We start from the raw sequence: 24,315 nt of genomic DNA, 5'->3' as shown, positions 1-24,315 counted from the left end.
AAAGAAAGAAAGAAAGAAAGAAAGAAAGAAAGAAAGAAAGAAAGAAAAAAATATGTATTATGTATCTTTTTTCCATATGGCTTCCCTGAACTGCACTGTAAAGTAGGTGCCCCAAGCATTTATCATCCAGTTTGAAACTCAGTATGTGTGTTTGGGGGCTGGGAGTGGAGTGGGGAGAAAAGAGGCCTAACTGAATTCTCTACAAGGAACATTATCTTCAATCACCTCCAATTAATGGTGCAATGGAGACCTGGCAAAACTAACATTGAGAACGTACAAGAATAAGGTTAGCAGCCAACACAAAGTCCCTAACAATACCATTAATCCCCAGGTTATAAGAACCCGAACGGCTAATGCAAAAGTCCACACGGCATGCCCCTGATTGTCTGCAGGCATGTGTACATGGGACTCTGTGGCAGGAAAGGGCATACGTTTCCACCCATGACCAGACAAAACAGAAGCAAGGAAGTGGTTGACAAATCTGGTCCATGCACAAGAAGAGGGGCAGGGAGGAGGGCAGAAAGTCAATATACGTAGGAAGCCGAATCCTTCTAAACTGGGCCTGCCTTCCAGGGTTTCAGTGTCTCTCTGTCAGAGTCCACTCAATAGCATGTGCTTTGTCTTCCAAAGGAACTGTCTCAGGCATCATTTCCACCTGTATGCTGCAGAATCAATGCCGTCCAACTTCCTCCTTTTGCTAAATCTTTGAGATGCTGCCTGTAAATTCAAAGAATTTTAAGCACCAACAGAAACCCCCACCCCTACCCTCAGAACTTAGTAGTTCGGAACATCTGTTGTTTACAAGGGTTCAGGCTGAGAGCTGCCAGACTTGTTCCACAACCTCTCCTTTAACACAGAGGCTGCTAGGGAGGGATGTCTGAACTTCATGCAAGGATGCCCTGTCCCAACTGCTTAAGTAGGCATCAGCAAACACAGCTCAGCATCCTACTGTTGAAGATAATCCTACTTTGTTCGATTCATTTTCTAATCCTGGTTCTTTAACCAGCTGTACCCAAAATATGTTAAGAAGCAGAGCTGTGCTCATTGATCTTCCTTGAGTTTAAAACCCGAGGGGGCAGTGATCCAATGATTGGTGGCGGTGTAAAAGGGCAGGAGGTAGCAGAAAGAATGATCCTTTTTCAACTCTGAGAAATCCAAACCCTCCTTTTTTCTCATTCTCCCTAAATCCTTCATTAACACTGAGCTCTTCCCATATGACTCTGTTTCTCTTCACAGCATGAGACTTCAGCACAGTGCAGGAATTAGATATTAAAGTCTTTACTCCAATTAACTTGGGACCAAATCTAATTGAGAACATAACTGCTATCTTTTACCCTTCCCTGCCTAAGCCAAGCACGAGGCCCTCCCGAGTAATCTACCCTCCCTCCCTTCCCGGTGACTACTAGAACCTGCCTTAGATGGAGTCCTATTTTTAGATTCATGTGCCCATGCGCATATGTATTCTTATTATTCTCTCTCAGCCTGCTATCTGATCCCCCACCCCCCACCCCCCGTTTTAATTATGAAAGTCCTTACGGCAGAGACTGTCTTTTCTTCTTATCTTGTAAACCCTCCCACTTAACGCAGTCAGCTTCCAATAAAGATGACATGGCTTTTGCCTTTAAAAGGGAACTGGATCAAAGTCAATTCATTTAATTGGCTGTGAATTCCTGAAAATTAAAGATCCCTCGAACCAGATGCACATCGCTTCCTGTGTCTACTATGGAATTATTATGGGACTTACAAGAGATGAGAAAACAAATACTGGAAGTTCCCTGCACCCCAGCCCTGTTGTTAAGGGACATGATCAGCAGCGTCTGTGCTCCAGCAAAGCCGAAAGCCTGAGGCGTGTCCTGCTAGCATTCCAATGGCGGAGACTGGGAGACATAGGAAGCCCTCAGTGTCTCCAGCATCCCCCAACTGCTCATTAAAGCATGTTTGCTCCCAACTGCCCTCTATCATTCCCTACCCTAAAAGGATAATACAAAGCCATCTATGCAGAAGCGTAGGAGCTTCTGTTTGGCCTCAGGAGGCAACCCAGTAAACCACAATCTGTGATGCTCAGGACCGAGGCTGGGACAGAGCTGGCCGGCTGGTATGGTTGGTGGCCGCGGCAGGAGGCTGAACAGGACCAGCGTGCTTTTCATCCACCCAGGTTGCAATTGGGACCTCAGCACTATACCTTTATGGAAACCCAATGATTTGGCAATTAGTGCTAACTAGCGACTCTGTGAGGACAAGGGAATCAGAGGGTGAGCGTAAGACAAATTTCCTCCTCTTGAGGATTATGAGTCTGGATCTAAAGGTAACATGCCAGGATTAACTACCTGGTTTAATGTAGCTCATGACACTTTGTGAACATGACAGCTTATAGGACAAAATGTACAATTGCTGAGTTTTTATAGGAACTGGGCATATAATTATGTGACATAATTGCATATTTCCTGCCAATACAGCCACATCATAAAAATCAGGAAGGAGGATGAGTTTGTCATTCACAAGGGCCCACTCACAGGGGTCATTGAAGAAAAGGGAGACTGACATGATATCATCTGGGGCCACGTTTAAGAATGCTGAACTCTGGGGGTGCCTGGGTGGCTCAGTTGTAAGCATCCGACTCTTGATTTCAGCTCAGGTCATGATCTCACAGTCTGTGGGATCAAGCCCCTGCTTCGGATTCTCTCTCTCTCCCTCTCTCTCTCTCTCTCTGCCCCTCCCCTGCACGTGTGCATGCTCTCTCTCTCTCTCAAAATAAATAAACTTTAAAAAAATGTTTAACTCGGGGCTCCTGGGTGGCTCAGTCGGTGAAGCGTCCGACTTCGGCTCAGGTCATGATCTCGCAGTCTGTGAGATCCGCGTCCGGCTCTGTGCTGACAGCTCAGAGCCCGGAGCCTGTTTCGGATTCTGTGTCTCCCTCTCTCTGACCCTCCCCTGTTCATGCTCTCTCTCTGTCTCAAAAATAAATAAACGTTAAAAAAAAAAATTTTTTTAAAAATGTTTAACTCAGCACAGGAAATGAATGGTAAATCTAATCTATCAGGGTTTTACCCAGTGTAACTATGTTCAGTCCCATCTCCTGAGTACCAAAGCAGTCATTGCTATTTATACTTACTATGTACTAAGTGCTGTCCTAAGGGCTTCACATGTATTAATTCTCTTACTCAGCAGAATGACTCCATGAGCACTATTATTATCCTCAATTTACAGATGAGGAAACTGAGGCAACTAAGAACCTTCATCTAAAATCACACAGCTAGTAAGTGGGAAATCTAAGATTGCAAATCCAGGAAATCTGGTTCCGGAACCTGTGATCTTGAGTACCACACTATACTCCTTCTGTGGCGATGATAATTACATCAGCTACCATTTTTTGAGCATTTGGTAAGTTATAGGCATGAGGCTAGTGCTTCACATATATTATATCCAATCCTTAAACAACCTCTTCGAGGTAAGTATTACTCTCTGCATTTCATAGACGAGTAAACTGAAGCTAGAAGGGTGTAAGTGATTTGCTCAAGGTCACATGGCTGTAAGCGGGAGAGTCAGGATTCAGACCTAAATGTGTCTGGATTAAACGCTCGGCTTTTCCTGCTAAGTTATAAAGCCTCCCGAAGAGCTTGCAAATGAATTCTTTCTCTGTTCCAAAGACTGGCCAGCACTCTGTCTTGCTGACCGCCCACCCCCCCAAACTGCCTTCTTGTGTCTCTTCTATCCTGCTCTGTTCATGTGTAAGGAGAGCTCCCAAGTCTTCCAAAAAGGACCCAACCACCACCTAAGTTCTGTATGGAGCAGGCCAGCAAGAAAGTCACCAGGGGACCTTTTGTTCGTTTCTAAATAAAGGCAGCTTGAGCCATGACAGAGAGAAGCCAATCCTTGCTCAACACCAGATGCTACATCTGGGCAAAACCTCCCCTGAGGGAACAAACAGCTCCCAAATATGTCCAAAATGAATGAGTGACACACTGGTCCCAGGAAGTGAGGGGTTCTCCCTTCTGGCAACTTCATGCTTCCTCCTACTTCCCTCTCAAAGTCACCCCATACTCAAGGAGGAACTTTCTGGTCCTCCACCCTTTTCTGACTTGAAATCACAGCTGTAGCAATCTCCATGGCCAACTGACTCTGCTTTTCAACCCAATGCTATCCTGTGAGGCTGATGAACAACTCTGAACTTAACTCCAGAGGAAAAATCCATCAGCAATAGGTGACGTAACCACAGAGACGGTGCACAGTCAAATACTGGGCCCAGGGCCAAGAACATGGACTCTACAAGAATTTCTCTCTAATTAATTGTGTACCTAACCTCCCACTGAAAGGCGTATTGCAGGTTGATGTCTACCAGATTCCTGAGATACCTGGGTCCTGCTCCCTCACCTCCCTTCCCGTAGTTGCACAACTCATAAGCAGCCAAATAAGCAGGTTTACTCTCCATGTGTCCCTTTAATGTCCTGCTAATTTCATGTTAGTGAGAATAGGATACTGTCTTGGATATATCCCTAACCTAAAGCAATGCCTGGTCCCCAAAATGCGAATTGAATGAACGCACAAATACATCTTTTAAATCACTTTTCATTCTCTGCAATCTGAGTACTACAGACAGTATGAAAGATGTTTTCCCCTTTCTCCCCCTAAACCCTGGGAAATCAGAACGTGCCACAGCCTCGACCATCACCTCTCTATGAACATGCCCAAATATCTACCAACAACCCAGACTTCAGCCCTGAATACATCTATTCATTTTCTATCAATTATTGAAAATTTCATGTTCGATATCCTTCCAGTGTCTTAAACTTCACATCCAAAAACCAAATCTCTCATATGCCCTTCAAAAAACAACTCCTCCTAACTTCGGTATTTCTATTAAAGGCACCATTAATCTACCAGTCACCCAAGTCCAAAAGAAACTTCACAGCCCTCTTTCTTTTGTGCTTCTGAGCTCACTTGAAACCTGAATCCCATCTGTCAGCAATTCCTATAGATTCTTCCTGCATCAGGTGTTTTCCATCTGTCTCTAGACTGTAAGCTCCAGGAGTGCAGGGGGCAGTATCTGTCCTGCCTGGCATGTGTCTGTTACATGGTAAGAACACAACACATATTTGCTAAATGGTCCAAAGGATCAATTTCTATTCTTTTCATTCCTACCATCCCACCCTAATTTAGATCTTTATTATATACTGTGGCAACTGGTGTCACCGTCTCAAGTTTCCAGTCATTTAGCAATTCACCACCATTAAGGTTAAGGTCAATCTTCTGTAAGCAGAGTTCATGCCTCGGCTTGGACAACTAGCTATTCAAACCTTCAGTGGTTTCCAGTGTCTATTGCATAGCACCAAACCTTAGTCAAAAGTCAAGGCCCTCCACAATATGGTCCTGTCTACCTTTGTCCAATTCTTCCATATACTCTTGTTAACCAGCCAAACCAGTCTACTCACTGGTGCTTTGTATTTTCCTCCTGCTGTGCCCCTCCCGGCCTACAACATCCTCCCCCTGCCTCTGTCTCCGTCTATCAAAATCCTGTCCATTTTCTTCAATGTCTGGTTCAGATTCCACTTCCTCCCTGGAAGTTTCCTGACCCTTCGAACTGTGCACCATCCCTTCTATAGCACACACTTGGTACTTACCACATGTTGCCTTATAGTGAAGTTCTGCTATTGTATTTAGGTACAACTTATCCCTGACTAGACTATAAAGTCATGTGGGAAAGAACCACGACTTCTATTTCTTTGGATCTCCCTCCTTTTAGAGTCTAGAACAATACCTTAAAAATATTCAACAAATATTTGTTATTGAGAAAAATAAAAAGCTGGAAGAAAGACAGAAAAAATGTTGGCAGTGGGTTTTAAAGTAGCATAAGGTCTCTGGAAAGAACACAGCAGGATAGCAATGTAGGAGTATTCCTCTAAAGACTCAACAGGAAAAAAAAAAGAAGAAGAAGAAGAACTGAGCCATTAAAAGTAGGAGATCAAAACCAAGTGAGCTAAGACTGAAAGGTAATTTACAGCAAGTCCATGTTAAAAAAAAAAAAAAAAAAACCAGCAAAAAACCAGCCAAGGCATTATCAATTAGAGTCCTGCTGAGCAATATTAACACAGATTCCACTTAAAAGAGACAATCAAAGGCTCAGCAACAAATAGGAATACATTTATACTCTTCAAAGAGCCAAAGAAAATGCAAGAACATCTTCCCTAGGAAGACTTCCTACCCTCACATAGTATTTTATCTCTGCTCTTAATCAAACCAGGCGGATAGAATTTCAGACATGAAGAGGGTTCACCCACAATTCAAACGGATGGAGGAAGCCATGTTCCCTATCTTAAACAAAGCAGAATACGGTGGACTCAAATAAACACTATGTAGTTCTATCTGCAGCATCTCTCACTCTTTCTGTGGGGGAGGGGGAAGAGAAGGAGCATGATGGGACCACAGGGTCAGACTCTGCAATGGAGTCAGAGCTGTGTGGGCTTTAATGAGGGTGTTTGCACAGAGCACAGTGTGGGAGAGGACAAAAGGTGAGCAGGAGCAAAGCAGAATAGGAAGCAAAGCCAAAGAGTGACAGGCTAATGGCTTCCAGGGTAAGAAGTTGTCCAAAAGAAAAAGAAAAAAAGCAGTCCAGCAATGTGTGTCCCTAAATGTAGTCACTTAAAACTGTAACTGAATAACCAACCAAACTGAGCATGAGAGGCTGAGATCCAGCCAGGCTGAGACACTGGTCTGGAAAAGGGCACGGCGGGTCCATATAGACGGACTCTGGCCCTGGCCACCCTACCCCAGGCCGACTTGAATAGTTTCCAGGTCCCTAAGACGCGTCTGTCCAGAGCTGCCGCTGGCAGCTGTTCTCCTGGCAGCACAGAGAGACAAATCCATGGCATTGCTGGGCCAACAGCTGCTACAGCTCCGGGGGAGGTGACGAGTGCCCGCTGAGACGCTCTGGGCAGAGAATGAACTATTCTAGGGATCAGCCCTAGAGTCAGCAAAATCGAGGCTACACTGCACCAGCTGAATGAAAATACAGTACAATTACCACTCCAGAGACCCAGGACACCCACAGCCCTTCTTCTGTCCTAGTTTCTCTGAGTTTGATCGCTTCTTGCCCTCACATTTCTATTTCCGAGGGCACGACTTCAGGTTAGGCCCATGTTAACCTTAGGCTCACGGCCATAACTCCTCAACAGGCCTCCTGCTACCCTGTCTCTCCCCTCCGATTGATCTTATGCAGTGTTGCCATAGTTACCTTCCCAAAGCACAGCCATAATTATGTTCCTTGCTCAAAAACTATCAATGGCTCCCCATGCTTACAGAATAAACCCTATCACCTGGTGTTCCCAGACCACTGTGATCAAGCCCCTACCAATTTTTCCAAGCTTATTTCACGATTGCATTTGTTATTTCTGCTCTTCAGCAAAACGGATGAGTTACCCACCGGCCTCGTTTTTCCAGCTCTGTGCCTTTACCATCCCCGTTCTCTCTGCCTGAAATGCCTCCTCCCCCATCTTTCTATCCTCTTTCTACAACTTCTACACTGTCTCGATTGAATTCAAGCCATTGGACCAGCACCCAGCACTCACACTTGTATTTTCCCATTTCCCATCCACGAACTTCACCTCCATGAAGCCCCGCCCAGTCCCCAACCTGAAGAAATGTCTCTTCCCCCTGCACTTGGGGCACTTTGTATGGTGGGTGGACATGATCTTTTACACACCCACCCCGTTACACATCATAAACGAACACGGCAAGGCTGCCAATAGTCCCGCGCTGTTTCCTCTTCTCCTACAGGAACAGAAACTCTACCTCCTGCTCTCCCCACTCAAGAACCGAGAGCCCTCATTACCATGCTGTCGCGTCGAACCTGAACTCCTCTGCCTGTCTATCACGGAGCTGTTATTTGGTGTCTACTCCACTTACCTAAACTTGTTTTCCACTGCTTTTGTAAATATCTCTGTTCTCATAATATTTCGCTCCGACCTCTACTGAAGCCCTTTGCTCGTGACATTGCCACGTGTCTCTCTTCTCGGTTAGCCAGGAATCCAGAGTTCACCTGAGTCTCCACCGGAATGAGCGCAGAGGGCAGCACCCAGTAGGTACTTAAAAGGGGTTTGTTGGGTAAATAGCTTGCTACTCAGGAGATCAGACAGGAAGTTATTAAAGTAAACTAGCCATACAGTGACAGCAAAAGGAGTGAAGTCCCCCTTACAAGTTCTTCTAGCGCCTTGTACTTCTGTTCCTCAACACTTACCTCAACTGATCCAACTGTGCGATTTGTTCAATGCCCGTTTCCTCATCCTGTTGTAAGTGCCGCATGCAAGAGACAGCGCTAGCTCACCACTATGTCCCAAGGCCCAGTGTCTGGACTGAAGGAGTTCGAGGAATGTGTGATGGACATTTGTTGAATGAATGGGAAAGGAACTTCCTTTTAATGAAGCTGGGTCCCTCACTGGTCCCTGTACCCCCTCACCAGCAAACGCTCCTGCTTCCTCTCATCTGCACGTGCTGTGGTTCTCTCCTACACAAATCTACCTTTAAAGCCTAGCCTAAGTCCCACTTGCTTCATGGAAACTCTCCCGACTATTCCATTACCTTTATGTGTCTCTCTGATGATTTATCTCTGACCTCTCATCACGTCTATATTCTACACATAACCAGTGATTTCTATGATTTCTTAATGAGATCATTACTGCTTTACTCTCTAGTTGCTTCTTGTATTAAAAATCTTTCCTCCCCAGCCAGATATGGCCCCCTATGGAGACACACAATAAACTTCCCTTGTATTTTCCAATGCCTGTACAATACAGAGTACACAGATGGCTCTTAATAAATATCCACTAGTTGTTTGGGGGAAAATGAAGCCAGGTACCAGGCTCTGTGAGAAGGGAATTCAATTCTTCCAGCTTTGGAGAAAACACCCTATTCCTTGCATGTGATCTTAATCAGAGCAATTCAGCTGACTTACAGATGAACACATCTGTACCTTAATTTGTAGCAAATATGTCCTTGAGCTGAAAATATGATATAGTCCTAAAAATCAAATGCGATTTTAAGGAGTAGCTTACCAACAGAATAAATCCAACTTTGAGTCCCCTCTTTCTAAAGCAAATGATTTCTCTCCAAAATCTTCGTTCATCATATACTAAAATAACATTTTATTCCCTTAGGATTGCTTATGTAAAGAGAACAGAACTTGGGAAAGCTAAGGAGCTCTGAGGACAAAACATGTGGAGGAAATTCGCATGCTGGCTTATTTTGAGAGTGTCACGTGTTGTCCTCAAACTTAGCCTCTCCATAGTCATTGCCCAGAGCTGGTTTGTTAAGGATAATTTGTGTCCCAAATTATTAGGGTGATATGATAAACAAAAATAGAAAATGGAGGAAAATGAGACACACTTGGCATTCACTTGTAACTTCATTCATTCATTTACTCATCCAATAATGTTTAGTAAGCATTTATTATATACCACATATTACACTAGGCACTATGGGAGACTGGAAAACGAATCAGAAAGGCTTATATAGTCCACTAAGAGAAGACAATATCAGGCAGACAGTGCTGACTGCCCTAATAAAAGAACAAATAAAATGCTGTAAGAATTCAGAAAAGGGAGAACATTCTTCTGGGAGAATCAAGAAAGCTTCTTGGAACATGATTCTTAAAACAGGTATGTCCCTGACATGCATAGATGTGAACAATGGGTACCTAAGTTCAAATGACAGGATGGGCAAAGGTCCACTGGAGTTAATGCTTTGTTTGGCTATGGTATAGTAGGGGAAAAAAACAACAGGAAGTAAGGTTGGAAAGCTAGTCCAGGTCAGATGTACAGGGGCTCAAAGAACAAGCCAGAGAGTGTATACCCTTGTAAACAGAGCAGCACTTCTCAAACTTCAATGTGCACACAAATCACCTGAGTATCCTGTCGCTGTAGATCTGGGAGCAGGACCTGAGATTCTGCATTCCCAGCATCCTAGGTGGTGCCAATATTGGGAGACCACACGCTGAGTGTCAAGAACACAGACAGTGGGAAGCCACTGCACAGAGAAACCGCGGGATCCCCAGTGTGTTCCAGGAAAACTAAATGTGATAACAGTGGGTCAGGCAGGTTGGAACGGGGAGAAGCTGTACACCGTGGTCCTCAACACTAGTTGTTCGTTAGAATCATCTGGGAAGCTTTTACACCATACTGTTACCCAGGCCCTGCTCCCAGAGATTCTGACTTCATTGCTCTGGAAGGGGGCCCAGATTTCAGCATTTTCAAAAAGCTCTCCAGGGAATTCTAATATGAAGCCAGAGTTGAGAACCTCTGCTGCAGATGATACAGTAAGTAAAGCAATCATTCAGACAGCAATAATGATGATCTAAACTACAGCAATAGCAGTGAGAACAGAGTGAATGGGTCACTTGCATAAAATACTATGCAAGGGATAGACCTTTGCAACTGTCTGGGCAATGAGTCAGATGTATGCTAGAGCATCATTCATTTCTTCCAGTTAAAGACAGTTTGGCGAAATGGTTAAGAACACAGACTCTGGAGCCAGACTGCCTTGGTTTGAATCCCAGCTCTGCTACTGATGTACTAGGAGTGTGTGAATGTGTGTGTGTGTGTGTGTGTGTGTGTGTGTGTGTGTGTGAGAGAGAGACAGAGAGAGAGAGACAGAGACAGAGAGATTCAGAGAGACTCAGAGATTCAGAGAGAGAGAGAGAGACTCTGGAGTCAGACTTCAGACTGCCTTGGTTTGAATCCCAGCTCTGATATTGATTGATATTGATGTACAAGGGGTGTGTGTGTGTGTGTGTGTGAGAGAGAGAGAGAGAGACAGAGAGACAGAGAGACAGAGAGAGACCTGAGGCAAGTTCTTTAACTTCCCTATGACTCAGTTTCCTCATCTGTAAGTTGGGGAGACTACAACAACCAACATACGAACTTGCCGTGGAGATTAAATGAGTTAACATACATATAAAAACCCTTAGAACCACATTTAGCACATAGGAAGAACTATGAAAATGCTGTTATTATCAGCACAGTTCATCATCTCTTCTGAGCTCTCCAGGATCCTGACCTGCACGAAAGACCAATCTGGAAAAGAAGTCCCAGAGGGCTCTCAGCCCTCAGCCAACCTGAAGTCCCCGGGGCACCGTCGTGAATGCAGGAGGGTGTAGGCGGCACACCCTGCCTCCCTCCCGCCCCAAGCCCCGTCTCAGGTCTCCGCACGAAACAACCAGAGCCCCTACTTGAACTGCTGGTCCTTGGTGCTGCGCGTCTTGGCCAGGAAGCGCTCGGCCAGCTTCTCCAGGTTGCGAGAGTAGTCCATCTCGATCTCAGCCTTCTTCCGGAAGAAGTCCTGGAGGTCCTGCAGCAGCTGTACCCGGAGCTCACACTGCTGGTCCAGGCATTTCATCTGCTCTGTGAGCTGAGTGCGGATCTCTGCAACAGAAACCAGGCCGGCCAGTCAGGTGGAATCCCTCAAAAGAAAACTAAACAAAACCAAATACATACACACTAACATTGACCCCTTCTATTCAGGTGGGAACTTAATGCCTTTAACTGAAAAAAATAAAATAACAAGCCGAAAGCTTAAAATGGCCATATGATAGGAAGCACCTCCAAAAATTCCACCAACTCTTTTTGGACCCCTGAAGAACCTGGAACCAGGAGTCTGCTGAATCATTTAAGAGAAACTGCTTATTAGACACTTAATATTCAGTTACCATTTATTGAGCAATTTACTGTGTTTCTGGCACAGTGCCAGAATTTGGGTTCTGTTTGGCTGAGAGCCTAATGATTTATCTCCATCCTATTAGGAAGGTACTACTTTCGTCCCCGTTTTAAAGATGAGAAAACTGACTCTTAAGGAAGTCAAGCTATTAAAGTAATGTAACTGGGATTCAACCAGAGAGACTGACTCTAGAGCCCAAGCTCCTACTTTTTATACTTTCTCCCATCATTTCAAAATGTTTTTCCACAAGTAGCCTGGGTGGCTCAGTCGGTTGAGCATCCAGCTTTGGCTCAGGTCATGATCTCACAGTTCGTGAGTTCAAGTCCTGCGTCGGGCTCTGTGCTGACAACTCAGAGTCTGCAGCCTGCTTCGGATTCTATGTCTCCCTCTCTCTGTCCCTCCCCAGCTCGTGCTCTCTCTCTCTCTCAAACGTAAATAAATAAACTTAAAAACTAAATACATAAACACAAGTTTTTCCACATCTCCAAGAGGGAGGGCGAGGGTCAGGATATTTTAATGGAGACAGGGTCCTGCCCAAGGTCAACTAGTGGCAATCAAGAATGAAACAAGCACCAGACTTCTAGGCAAGCAACTCTTTCACTGTCAATCAGATTCCATAGTTTCCAATCACAGAATGTCAATCAATCTTCAAGAAGTTCATTTGTTCTCAACAAATATCACTCATACAGCGGTTGCCTCATCCTCAGTGATGCTCAGAGCCCCTGCTGTGTCAAAGTTAGACATGTTTCAGGTGGAGTTCTAGCTTGACAGATTTCTGCCTAGCCAAGAGTCCTCACACAGGGCTAGCAAACACCCTCTCTGGGACCGCAGCAATGGTAGCTCCAGATGCAACCAGATCTGCCTCAAACGCAATACAGTATTTGTTACTGACAAGAGCCCTGGCACCCGCAAGAAGCAGCATGCCAAAACCAGACTGTTTTTCAGCTCAGAGAAGGCCTGCAGTGCATATCCTGCTGAAGTTATATCCCAATCCCCGTTTGAGCCACAATGGAGCCATTTCTTTTATCCCTTTCCCTGCAAGCCTGCTCAGCTCCAGTGCATTCGCTTGTGGCAATGACTCCAGTCCCAGGAAAAAAGAGCACCTATATTATTATGCCTTTCCTTATGCACGCTCCAAATTCATTTCCATAATAGCAGGGTTATAACAATGCTTTCTGCCTATGCTATGTAATGCATGGGAGCAGGGGTGATGGGGGGATCTAGAGTTTTCACCTGAGCTGTGGATAAACCAGAGGCAAAGCCAGGATCACAGCTCTGATGTTGAAAGTTCTGCCCACCACGCTTATGAAACAATGATGGATAGGCAAATGGCACATTTAGCTTTGCCTTGAAGTGGCTAGGGGTCCGTAATCTATCCTTATCTTCATTTTTGTCTCTGTTTTTACTCATATCAGAATGTAGCATAAGTATCTGGTACTTCATGGGTGATCTCGGGTGATCTCTAAGTGCGGTTCTCACCCTCTGCATCCCCATGCCTCCCCCTCGCCAACCGCCAATGCCAATCAAACCTTACAGTAACCTTACCTGAACTGAAACTGAGCACCGGAGGATTGTTTCAAGCAGACAGAAGGCTGAGCAGAAAAGCCGCCTACCTCATCACTCATCAAAGCTCTCTTGTTCTGTGTTTTTGGGGAGTCTGATTACAAGGGTGTTGGGAGGAAGAGCTGCAGAGGGCATATCAGGCATCTAGTTTTTGCCAGGGGTTTCGGGGCCTCTTAAAGGCAACAGCCCTTGTCAAAACTATTCCTAGAGGCATCTGTACCCCTTCTGCTATCGACAGGCAGAAGTAGAAGCTGGCAGTAGTAGCCACTGGATGGGCAAACTATGGGTGGAGACCACGTTCACAATGCTCAATGATATTACTTACAACTTGTTCATTAAGGAGGAATCAGGGCATCTTAGGACAAAGAGCCCACCCAGTCAGTCCCAGATTTGCAAGAGGATGTGGATGGGTAAGGGGCTGTCAGCCCCCTTTGAGTCCCCTATAATTCACCCAAGACTTCCCCTCAATAATCTCACTAACCAGGAGAGCGGAAAGGAACCCCATAGAATGGATGATGCCCACCCTCCACCAAAACAAGAGGGGGCTGGGCAAATTCCCACGATACCTATGAAGTTCCAGAGATAGGCCACCCCAGGGTTGTCCTGTCCAGGAATTAGCACTTTATAGGAGGCCTCTGAAATATGTGCATTAATCTAAGAAGCCCCCAAGCACATCCAACCAACACAGAATTCCACCCTGACTTTCTCAGGTGCCTCTAGTGGGCAGCACAATACAAAGTGCACCCCGCCCTTAGGCATCCCCTCAGGGATCCTGAGAGAAGGGGAGCATGTGTTTACCGAACACCTTTTACGGGGCTTTACATACATCATCTCATTTAATCTCCACAAGTATCCCATTAGGTCTCCCCAATTATCCTGATAACACAGGTAAGAAAAATGAAATAAGACCTGTTAAGTCATTTACCAAAGGGTCATACAATTAGGTGCAAGTGGGGTTGAAGCTAAATTAAGGCTTGTCTAACTTGTCAAAGAGGCTGACTGTGGGTCGGTCAGGGAAACAAAAGAAACAGAACACAAGTCTGGAGTCTCTGAAAGTACTTCTGGGTAAATTACAGTGTCCATGGCTCCCACCCCCGGAACATCCCCTTCTCGACCTTCCAGCTGGGCGGGGGGTGATTCAGAATCAAGTTTGGACTAGACCACTGACTCGGTAACTAGCCCATGTTTCAACTAGTCCACAACTGGGCTGGGTCCCTTCCCTGCTTCCTGGATCTACTCTACAGAACAACTTTGGAGGAAGTGCTTTCCTTGTCCTGGGAGCACACGCTGAGGCCTGCCAATATGCCCAGAGGCCAGAGAAAGTGAGAACGCAATGATATTCCACCCCCGATCCAGGAACAGAAGAGTCTCTGCTAACAGATACCACCTGCCACTGTGGTTGGTTTGTGAAACCCTCCACTGAGCATCTCCCCTCTCCTGCAACCTGCCTAGAAGGAGAAGCCTCCCTGATCTCCATCCTCAGGGTATCCACGCAGACACAGAAGGGAGACTCCAACCACCGCCATCTCTAGGCTTGCAGCTCTAAAACAGAATGGCTGCTCTGTCCAGCGCAAAATGTGCTGCTTCAGACTTTTGCTGCTGCTGCTGCAAAAAGACAAACAATGGTCCCCAAGAAGGCAGCTGTGCCAGCCCCAGCCCTCTGTCCATGCAATAAGGGGCCGAAAACAATAGGCCACTGAAGGCCGGCTTGCCTGGGCCCTGTGCCCAGGCTGGAGGCCCCTCTGCACCCTGGCCTACCAATAAACTACAGGGGCAGAAAGAAGAAAGGGACGATTTATAAAAACACGGAGGAATTCTTCACAATTCCATCGTGTGCTTAGGCGAGTACGCACGTGCATGCGGGTGCACACTCAAAGACACACACTCACACCACCCACACTGTGCTTGGCCATACCAACTCGAGAAGGCTTTAGAAATCCAGTCTACAGTTGGATGAGCATTCCTGGGAACTGGGGATGAGGGCGTCCTTGTCGGTTCTGCCGCTAGCACTACACAGGAAGAAATCAAGCTCTCATTTTCTAGAAGCAGCTGTATCTCAGGGTGCGAATGGATTCCATGGCCATCCACAAAGCCAAAGTACAAAGGTCACCATGAGCTTTGACTGATAATGCCAAAACGACCTCCCCTGGGCACCTAACACAGCCTTTTATTCATCAAATCTTTACTGAGCTCCTACTGTGTGTCAGACCCTGAGCTCGGTGATGGTGGGTGATGGTACCAAAGAACAGAACAGGCCCACGCGCTGCCCTAATGAGACGTGGCTTGACAAAGAGGAGACAGGAAAAGAAGGCAAAGCCAGTCTTACTGCTTTTGCCTTGGATATTCTTTATTATAACATAGCCATGGGGATAAGTCCCAACCCAAAGACCAAAGACTGAAAAAGACAGTCAGACGAAAGGAGCCAAACAACAAGCCGAAGAAAACTTCACGTCCTCTGACTCTTTTTTCTATTACAATTTTTTTTTTAAATGACACTTCTGTAGCTTCCCTTGCAAAAAGAACCAAAGCCTTAGAACTAGTTTCCTGAAAACCAGAATTGACCTTTGGTTGATATCTCATTCAAAGATCCAAGTCAAAATTTAACCCCACTGTTCTGGAATTAGATAGTGGTGACGGTTGCACAACTTGGTGTATGTACTTTTAAAAAGCACTGAATTTGTATACCTTTAAAAAGGGTGAATTTTATGGTTTATCAATTACATCTCATTTAAAAAATTTAACTCCACCAAATAGCATGTTTTTTGAGCACCATCCTGCCAGCAAAGGGGAAAATGGCCCCAACGGACAGGCACCAGAAAGAGAAAGGAACCCTTGGTCTCCATTTCTCCATTTGCATGCGCTGGGTCTCAGTTCTGCACTGAATATTCTTAAAGCAAATCCTGGAAACTGCCCCTCTGGATCGCAAGCTTGGCCATGACACTGAACTCTACTGGCAGATCACCGTTCCATCATTTCTGGAGGGTGTCAAGTCAAAACCAAGCAAGGAATGTTTTTATGCATGAGTTCAGATACGGGATCAGCAGACACATCCAACAAAGCTTCCCTTGGAAAGTGCGGACTCCTTGTCCATGCTTGGCCACAGCTGAGATCCTAACTATACCTGTCCTGGGAGTGAAAAGGAAGCTCATTTCCGTTTTAGAAAGAGGATCAAGGGTCACAAGAAGGATAAAATTGGAAGAAAAACTAGCCCTAATAGGATACCAATCATTTAACAAAAACAGTCAGGGCCCTCCCACACTTACAATCGTGTAGACTCTAAATTATATAACATCTGCCAACACAGGCGATGCAGTCCTCTGAAAAATGTCCTCACTTCAGAGAACACCCAGGGAATTCACCAGTCAGCAGGGTGTAGGGGAATTTTGTTCAGTCTGCTGCTTTCGATCCAGAGATATTAGTCCCTTTCTTCCCCTCTTTCAAAATTCATCTCTTTCTTCAGGAGTCTTCTCCGATTAAGTCACACAAAACCCCCTCCTTATGAGTACCACGTTTCTGAGGAGAAAATGAGGATAGGAGGGCAGGCAGAGAGAAACATGTAATCTTTCAGGAGAGTAACACAGGTCCTCCCCTTCTCCTTGATGGGCTGGCAGCTAAGGGACGGGAGCTATGACTCCCACAGGTTCTGTTCAGAACACAGAGCATGAGATCAGCCCATGTTCCCCACTGGGAGCTCAGATCGACTGCCAGTCTTTTTCCACAAAATCTGCCTCACCTGCTTTTAGTCCTTTCACAAACACATGATGTCACCTCAGCCACCTCAGGAATATTAATTCCTAGTACCTTTCCAGACTGTGTTATATAAGAAGACAATCGAGGCTTTCATTGGGCTCTACCCTCCATATCTCTTACCAAGACCTCTTATCGCAAGGGTAATCAGCCCCTATCAAAACTGTTCCCAAGGAAACAAAATGCTGAGATGCCGTGCCAAGTCCTGCTCTTCACCCTACTGCTTTGCTTTTCTACAAACTCAGTAACGGGAGGGCCCTTAAAAATCCTTGGTGGGCAGATGATGGAATCAAAGACCAGAGAAGGGAAAGGAATTGCCGGGGATCACATAGCTATTTTAGCTGCAGATATAGGCCTGAAGCCATGTCCTTTCTTACTTACTCTTATCATAAAAATTTATTTGTGCACCTTCCAGGTCCTCTGAGAATAGACAGAAGTTCTTCCTCAAAATTAGCCTGGTCGTAGAGAAGAAACAAGTGAAACACCTGTAGCAAACAAGGTGAACTACGAGGTATGCACATAGCGATATGAGAGCAGAGAAAAAAGAGACCTATATCAGCTCCAGTCTACCTGCTCTACCATTTCTTTCAATGATCGCCACTATCACTTATATATGAGCAGTCGCTGTTGCAAGAAAAGACAAGCAAGCTATTTTCGGTGAAGCAGAAAACAGCAAGTATTCTTCCTCAAAGAGTGACTGGTAGACTTTTTCATCATTACTTTACCCTATTAAATACAACAAAGAGCTAGACATGAGTTAATCCAAGCAACCAACCGACAATAGCTTAAGCTTCCAGAATATGTGGATGTGACAGATACTTATTGTTTCTCCTTCCTTGCATCTATATAATCTCCCTGACCCTCAGTCCGTGTGCTTTTGGTAAAGCTGATTCCACCTCTGCCCTCTCCAAAGATGGCGGACGTTACTTGCAGGCCTTGTTTGGGAGCTTTAAGACCTGAAGACAATGAGAATCTGAGACTGCTGGTGCCATCTTGTCACCATGACTGGAAAGCATCTTTGAGAATGGAGGTGACCCGGAGAAAACAGAACTGAGAAATGGGAAAAGGAAACTCAAGCCCCTGAATCAAGTCATGGCCAGATGCCAGCCCTATCCCTGGCCCTTTTAGTCTCATAAGCCAACGCATTCACTTTTTGCTTAAAATAGTTTGCTTTGCATTTTTGGTTCCTTGGAAACAATGAAGTCCGAATGAATAAAGTGAGGGATTCTGAAGCTCTCAGAAGCATGAAGTTCCCTACACTCAAGAAACTTATAATCTGATTGTGAAGATAGGATTTAAATATACATTTTCAAAAATTATATATTAATATATTGCATAAAGTATATTATATTACATAAATTATGCTAGATATTTATTTAATAGATATTTCTGCTAGATGTCATACTACATAAATTTTTATGTTGCTGTATATTGTATATTGTATGTTGTATACCTGGAACTAAGAATAAATACTACAAGTATAAGTTCTGAGGACTCAGAAAGTGCAGTGAGGACTAAAATGACTAAAACAAGTCTTCTTGAGGAAGACTAAAATCCTTGAAGAATTTGTTCAGTTCACCAGCATACTCCTGGGACCCAGAACAAGATCTGGCAGGCCTTCAAATTTGTGGACGGAAGAAGGGAGAGGAGAGAGTGAAGGGGAAGAAGGGAGCAAGTCAAAGTCTGAACTCATATCCTTAGGGTGGGTAGAGTTTCATCTACCCATGAAATGGAAGGGTGAAGAGACAATATTCCAGAGGAACATATAAGCCAAGAGATGGGAATGTTCGAGCATGACCTCTTTGTAAGGGAGTGAGGAGGATGGCTTAGCTAGAACAAAGGGTACCTTGAGGCCCGGTCAGAGATAAGGGTACACAGCAGTAGCTTCAAAAGCAAACAGAGGAGTTCAGATTTCCAGCAGCCAGAAATGGAGCTAGTGAAAGTGTGTGTCATGATGAAAACAGAGCTGAAGGAAGATCAGAGGAGGTCTGCTGGATGGATTCCTATACCTTCTAAATTAAGAGATGGAGTGAGCATTAATGAGCAATCCAGGCTGAACGGTACAGAAGTCAACATGAGCAGGAGAATTCCATGAGTGGAAAAATCCTTGTCCGTACCTACTCTAACCATTAGAAATAATGCACACTTTAGAGCCAGTGGTCCCAAAGCTAGTGATTCTATACTATCGCTCCCTAGGCAGTGGTGAGCAAAGGGGACAGATGAGAGACCTTTGGATTCAAAGGTAAGACAGTTATCTTGGCAGGAAGAGGAAGGTGGGAGTGAAGTCCTGGTTTCCCTGGCTTTCGTTTTGACTACAGTTCTCTCTATTGAACTTTTAAGTTTGCTCATCTTCAAAACTGTCTGCCCCGTGCTGTAGAATATCCCAAAGTTATTAAAGAAAGAACCTCCCCTCCCCTTGTATTACATTCACACTACGGAAAACCAATGCATACAGCCCTGGAGACCAAGAGAAACCAGCCAGTGGGAAGAGGAGAAAAACGGCCCTAAGAGTTTCCAAAGGACACTCAGTCATCCATTAACTTGCAAGCCCTCCAGTGAAGATATAGAAAGGAACCTCGTAAAGCCAATGGGGCAGGAGGATGTGAAGGGGAATGTCTCAATGAACTTTAATCATGGCGACTGCTCTGGCAAGCCACCTTGGCTCTCTCAAGTGACTCAATAGAAAGTCAAAGACAAAAGGCTCCCAAATGAACAAGCTGCCACATCGAACGCCAAAGTAGTAATTTTAGCTCACAGGCCTTGCCTGAGATGTTTAAGTAACAAAATCCCTGCAGTCCAAAGTCCAGAATTAACTTGTATTAATGTGATGAGATGACCAACAGTTCCTCTGGGAAATGTCACCTGATGGCCCTGATTTATTGCTGAAGGCTAACTAGATGTTGGTTCTCAAGGACCACAGCAATCAACCAAGAAATCCAGCAAATCTTTGCCTCTGTGCAAAGATCTTAGTGATGAATCACTGGACCACAAAAGAAAATATAAGACATTGTCTTACTCTCAAGCAGTTTACAATCCAAAAGGGATTGGAAAATAAGGGAACTAAATGCAAAAGTATTCAACAGGATAAGTCCGTGCATGCTACGTGCAAACTAATGGCTGAGATGCTCAGAGAGGAGGAGATCAGTATAAGCCAGTGTGGACTTGAGCCCATCTTGGGGCCTTGAGCTGAGAAGGATTTATGGAGATATAACGGTGACAGAGGATGGGAAGCAAAGGGAAGGAGGTAGGAATGGGCAGATCCGGTCAGCAGGCTCTGAGTGCCACACTGCAGTCAAAAGGGTATGGGGTGAGATGGGGGTCAGGAGCAGAGAGGGGAGCAAGATGCAGATCAGATACAACCAAGGTTCAAAAAGATGCAGATCAGATACAACCAAGGTTCAAAAAAGCTCTATAAACGTGAACAAAGCAAGGTAAGGAGAGTCTTGCAAAAGGGTAGCACAAGGGAGTCAAAACCCAAGCAATCTCCTACCAATCAAATCCTCAAAAGACCAAACGTTCATGACAGTAATGGACAACGGTAAACTGTATGTTGCTCAAGCCTCCAACACAATCGAACTGAAAACAAACTGGATCAATATTAAAATCCAGACCCTAAATTCCTAGAGAGCTGGCTCTGGAAGGTTTATTTCATTCTGTGCAGGATCCAGCTTGGCACGTAGTATCAGCACATTATCCCAGTTTTAGTTCCACAAGCATGGACAGAGCACCTGTTCGTTGCTGGGAAGAGGCATAAACAAAGATGACTGTGGAGGACCAGGATATTCACTTGGCCTTTGAAGTACCTGTGGAACTTCCTGTTGGAAAAGACAGTTTTATTCTCCAGTCTGGAGCTCCCAGGAGAGGCCAAGTCTGGAGACAGACATTTGGGAGCCATCAGCAAGTAGACGGAAGTATGAAATTAATTATAAAAGTGAACACAGTGGCCCATAGAAATCACGCAGAATGAACGAGAAGTAAACCTAGGCCTGGCGACACCCCCATTTAGGTGGAAAGCATAGGAAGAGGAGATGGGAAAGTAGAGCAAGAGTGAAAGAGAGATCTGCAAGTGTCAGTAACTGCAAATCACTTAAATAAGAAAGCAGGGCAGAGTTTGTTCCCTTTGGCAGTTGGGAGTCTATCACTATCAAGAGCCTACTATGCCAGACCCAGTTTATACATCGCCCAAGGTGAACACAACTGCCTGGCTGACCAGCTGGAACCACCGGTCCTTCAAGTTGTTAGTGGGCCAGCCTGACGGCGCCTTGCCCTGTACCCGTGCAGTGTGCCTCTCAAGTCCCAGCCCAGGGTTTCCTCGTTGCCACTGAGGCACAGGTTCACAGGGACCTCCTCAGCCACCAGCCATGTGACCAAGAAGCACAGGAGAGCCGAAGCTCCGTGTAGTCAACCTTCAACCAATAGGAGATGGAGCGGACACATGGCATCTCCTCTATCCTTTCCCCAGTGAACTGTTCAGAGGTGCAGTAGCTTCGCGTAATTTCTCTGAAGATGTCCCACAAGACAAACCATCAGTCTCTCACGAACCTGTAGCCAGTTTACAAGCAGTCCCTTATATTTGCTCTCCTTCCCTGCCATTTTTCACTTCCCTCGCCTCCTCATTCCGGCTTCCCTGGAATGGCTCTCCCAAATAAAGCGTAAGCTTGTGCCTCCAGCTCTATTTTCCAAGAAATCCAGACTAAGATACTCACCATGTGCCAGGCACTGTTCTAGATGCTGTGTAGACAGTCCCTTCCCTGATGAAATGTATTCCAGTGAAAGTATCTGCTTAGGAGATCCCTGAGAATAGCTAACCAATTATTTTTCAAGAACTCAATATAGATGTGAAGCGATTGGTTGGTTGTAAGAACTGATTTAGTTGACTACAGTTTATTTTCTCTGGAAAGGTAAACTGTCTCCACAAAAGCTACACATAGGCACGTCTTACACATTCAATAGTGAGCACGGAAACCATTTATTCAGTACTTACTATGAGCCAAGCAAGCTCATAGAAAGTCGAGTCACTATTCAAGTGTAAAGGCACATGATCTCATTGAATCCTCAAAACATCCCTATGGGGGAAGCTTGCAGTAAAGCAGAGTGGTTAAGAGTGAGGACTCTGCATTCGGAAAGACCTGAGCTTCAACTCTAGCTCTGCCACAAGCTAATTGTGTGTCCCTGGATAAGATACGTAATCTCTGTAAGTCTGTTTCACTAACTATAAAATGGAGCTTGTAACAGCAGCCACACCAGTGAGTTGTTATGAAAGGTAGAAGAGATAAAGGACTTACTGTATGCCTGGTGCCCGGTAAGCCTCCTCCAAAGTCAACCACGATCCCTCCCACTTTACAGACGAAGGACTGACTACTGACTACTGACTTCAGAGGTTAGTTAATTGCCTGAGGTCACCCAGATAGTCACAGATCATGACAGGCTGATATATCATAAGGCTGATATATGGACTCGTTTGGTTATCTTTCACATTGGAATCCTACAGTTCTAGGTTGGCAATATTGGTAAATAAAAGGGATCCCTGAATTTCTTCAATTTAACAAATAAAAGTCTTCATTCTCACTATCTTAGCTCTAAATGTTTAAGTATATATGGGGGGGGTGGAGTCGGAAAACACCTTTATTTATTCTTAATAATAAATAAATTAATTAATTAATTAATTAAAAACACTTTATTTATTTCATTTCTTCTTGAAGGCAAGAGCAGGAAGAAATCCATACCCCCACCTAGAGAGGCTTTCACCTGGAGAAGCAGCAGGGCAAAATCTGCTTGGAAACCCGTCTGGCTGGGCTCAAAACGCCAGCTCCACCACTTACTAGCTGTGTGTTCTGGGCAACTTACTCAACTGCTCTGTGCCTCAATGTTGCCTTGTGTAAAAGTTCCATGATAATAGTACCCTCTTAGAGATTTTATAAGTGAATATTTGTAAACTAATTTGAACAGTTCCAAGTACATCGTACTATGTGTGTTTTTGTTCAACACCTAAATCAAATCTGTCTCATGGGCTCTTTGATCCTAGAACTTTCTGGACAAGAAAGTATAGAAATAGGAGTTGAATTAGTGGCTTCCAAACTTTCACAAGCCAACCCCCCCGCCTCCACACACACATACACAAAACAGAAGTTTCCTGAAACAATACATATCCTTAGTACATGCCACAAACTCACATTTTCTGTGTCTTTTTAAATGCTGGTTGCAGCCCACTAATTTCATTTCATGACCTACTGATTTCTTGACCTACAGATTTAAAAAGCTCGGCAATAAACCACATGACCACCAAAAACAGAACTAGAACACAGAGTCTTCAAACCTCTCAGCTCCTTCTTCATGGTTATTATTAAGTCAGAAAGGGCATAAGTTTCACTTCTTGCTGGAAAAAAAAAAAAAACTGGACATTCTGGGTCCTCCTCCCATTCCCTCCACAGTTCACGTGGACACTCGAAATCCGAGAATGCCAAGGAGACAGTGGGCACTTCCTGTCTATGCAGCTTCTGTGACCGCCCAACCCAACATATCACCATTCACACCAGAGAGAGCTCCCCGGTCGTCCCCTTGGTTTCGCCTTCCTGATTTTGACGCCCAGCAACTGCAGTCACCCACTGGATCTTTGGAGCAAAAAAACTGCTGATCTAACACAATGAAGCAATGCCATTATATATATAATAAATGGATTAAAAACAGAATAGATGAACTTTATTAGTGGTTAAGTTAAAAAAAAAGAGTTCTTATCTCTCAAAGATAAGTACTAAAATATTCAAGGTGAATACGTTCTGGTATTTGCTTCAGAGTGAGGAGGGAGGTGCAGGGGGCTGCAGGATATAGATAAAACAAGATCGGCCGTGAGCTGAGGGTTATCGAAGCAAGGCGATGGATACATGTGGGTTGATAACACTATTCTCCCTACTTTTCTAGAAGTTTGAAATTTTTCAAAATTAAAGGTCTTTAAAAATCTAATTAATGGCATGTTAAAAAAAAAAAAAAGGCTGAAGGTCCTCATGGTAAACACAAAAGAAGACACACAGGACAGAAAAAAATAACCAAAAAAATATAATACAGATCAATTTCCTTAAAATGAAAGAACTAAATCTGCAGGTAGAAAAAGCATACCATATGCCAGGAAATGTACATGAAACGATCAATATCAAGACATATGATGTCTAAAATCTTGAACTTCAACTATAAAGAAAGAACCATTTAAGAATCATTTAAGTAGTGGAGAAAAAGCAACACTTCTAAAAAAATAGGGGTCAGATTTCTCCATAGCAACAACGATTGAGGCCTGAAGATGATGGAGCCATG

General features: G+C 44.6%; 1 protein-coding gene across 7 annotated transcripts in view; it reads right to left on the bottom strand.

The window, feature by feature from the left end:
* SRGAP2 (SLIT-ROBO Rho GTPase activating protein 2) overlaps positions 1 to 24,315 on the bottom strand; it is a 233,051-nt gene that overhangs the window by 131,377 nt on the left and 77,359 nt on the right. For all 7 annotated transcript variants that reach the window (XM_049634513.1, XM_049634515.1, XM_049634514.1 and 4 more), the window contains exon 3: positions 11,216 to 11,408. In XM_049634513.1, coding sequence (XP_049490470.1) covers positions 11,216 to 11,408 — 193 coding nt within the window. The remainder of the gene's footprint in view (positions 1 to 11,215; positions 11,409 to 24,315) is intronic.

Source organism: Panthera uncia, chromosome F1, assembly GCF_023721935.1.
Source record: "Panthera uncia isolate 11264 chromosome F1, Puncia_PCG_1.0, whole genome shotgun sequence".
Lineage (NCBI taxonomy): Eukaryota > Metazoa > Chordata > Mammalia > Carnivora > Felidae > Panthera > Panthera uncia.
Note: the sequence above shows the minus strand (reverse complement) of the source record. Positions and strands in the feature narration are given on the sequence as shown.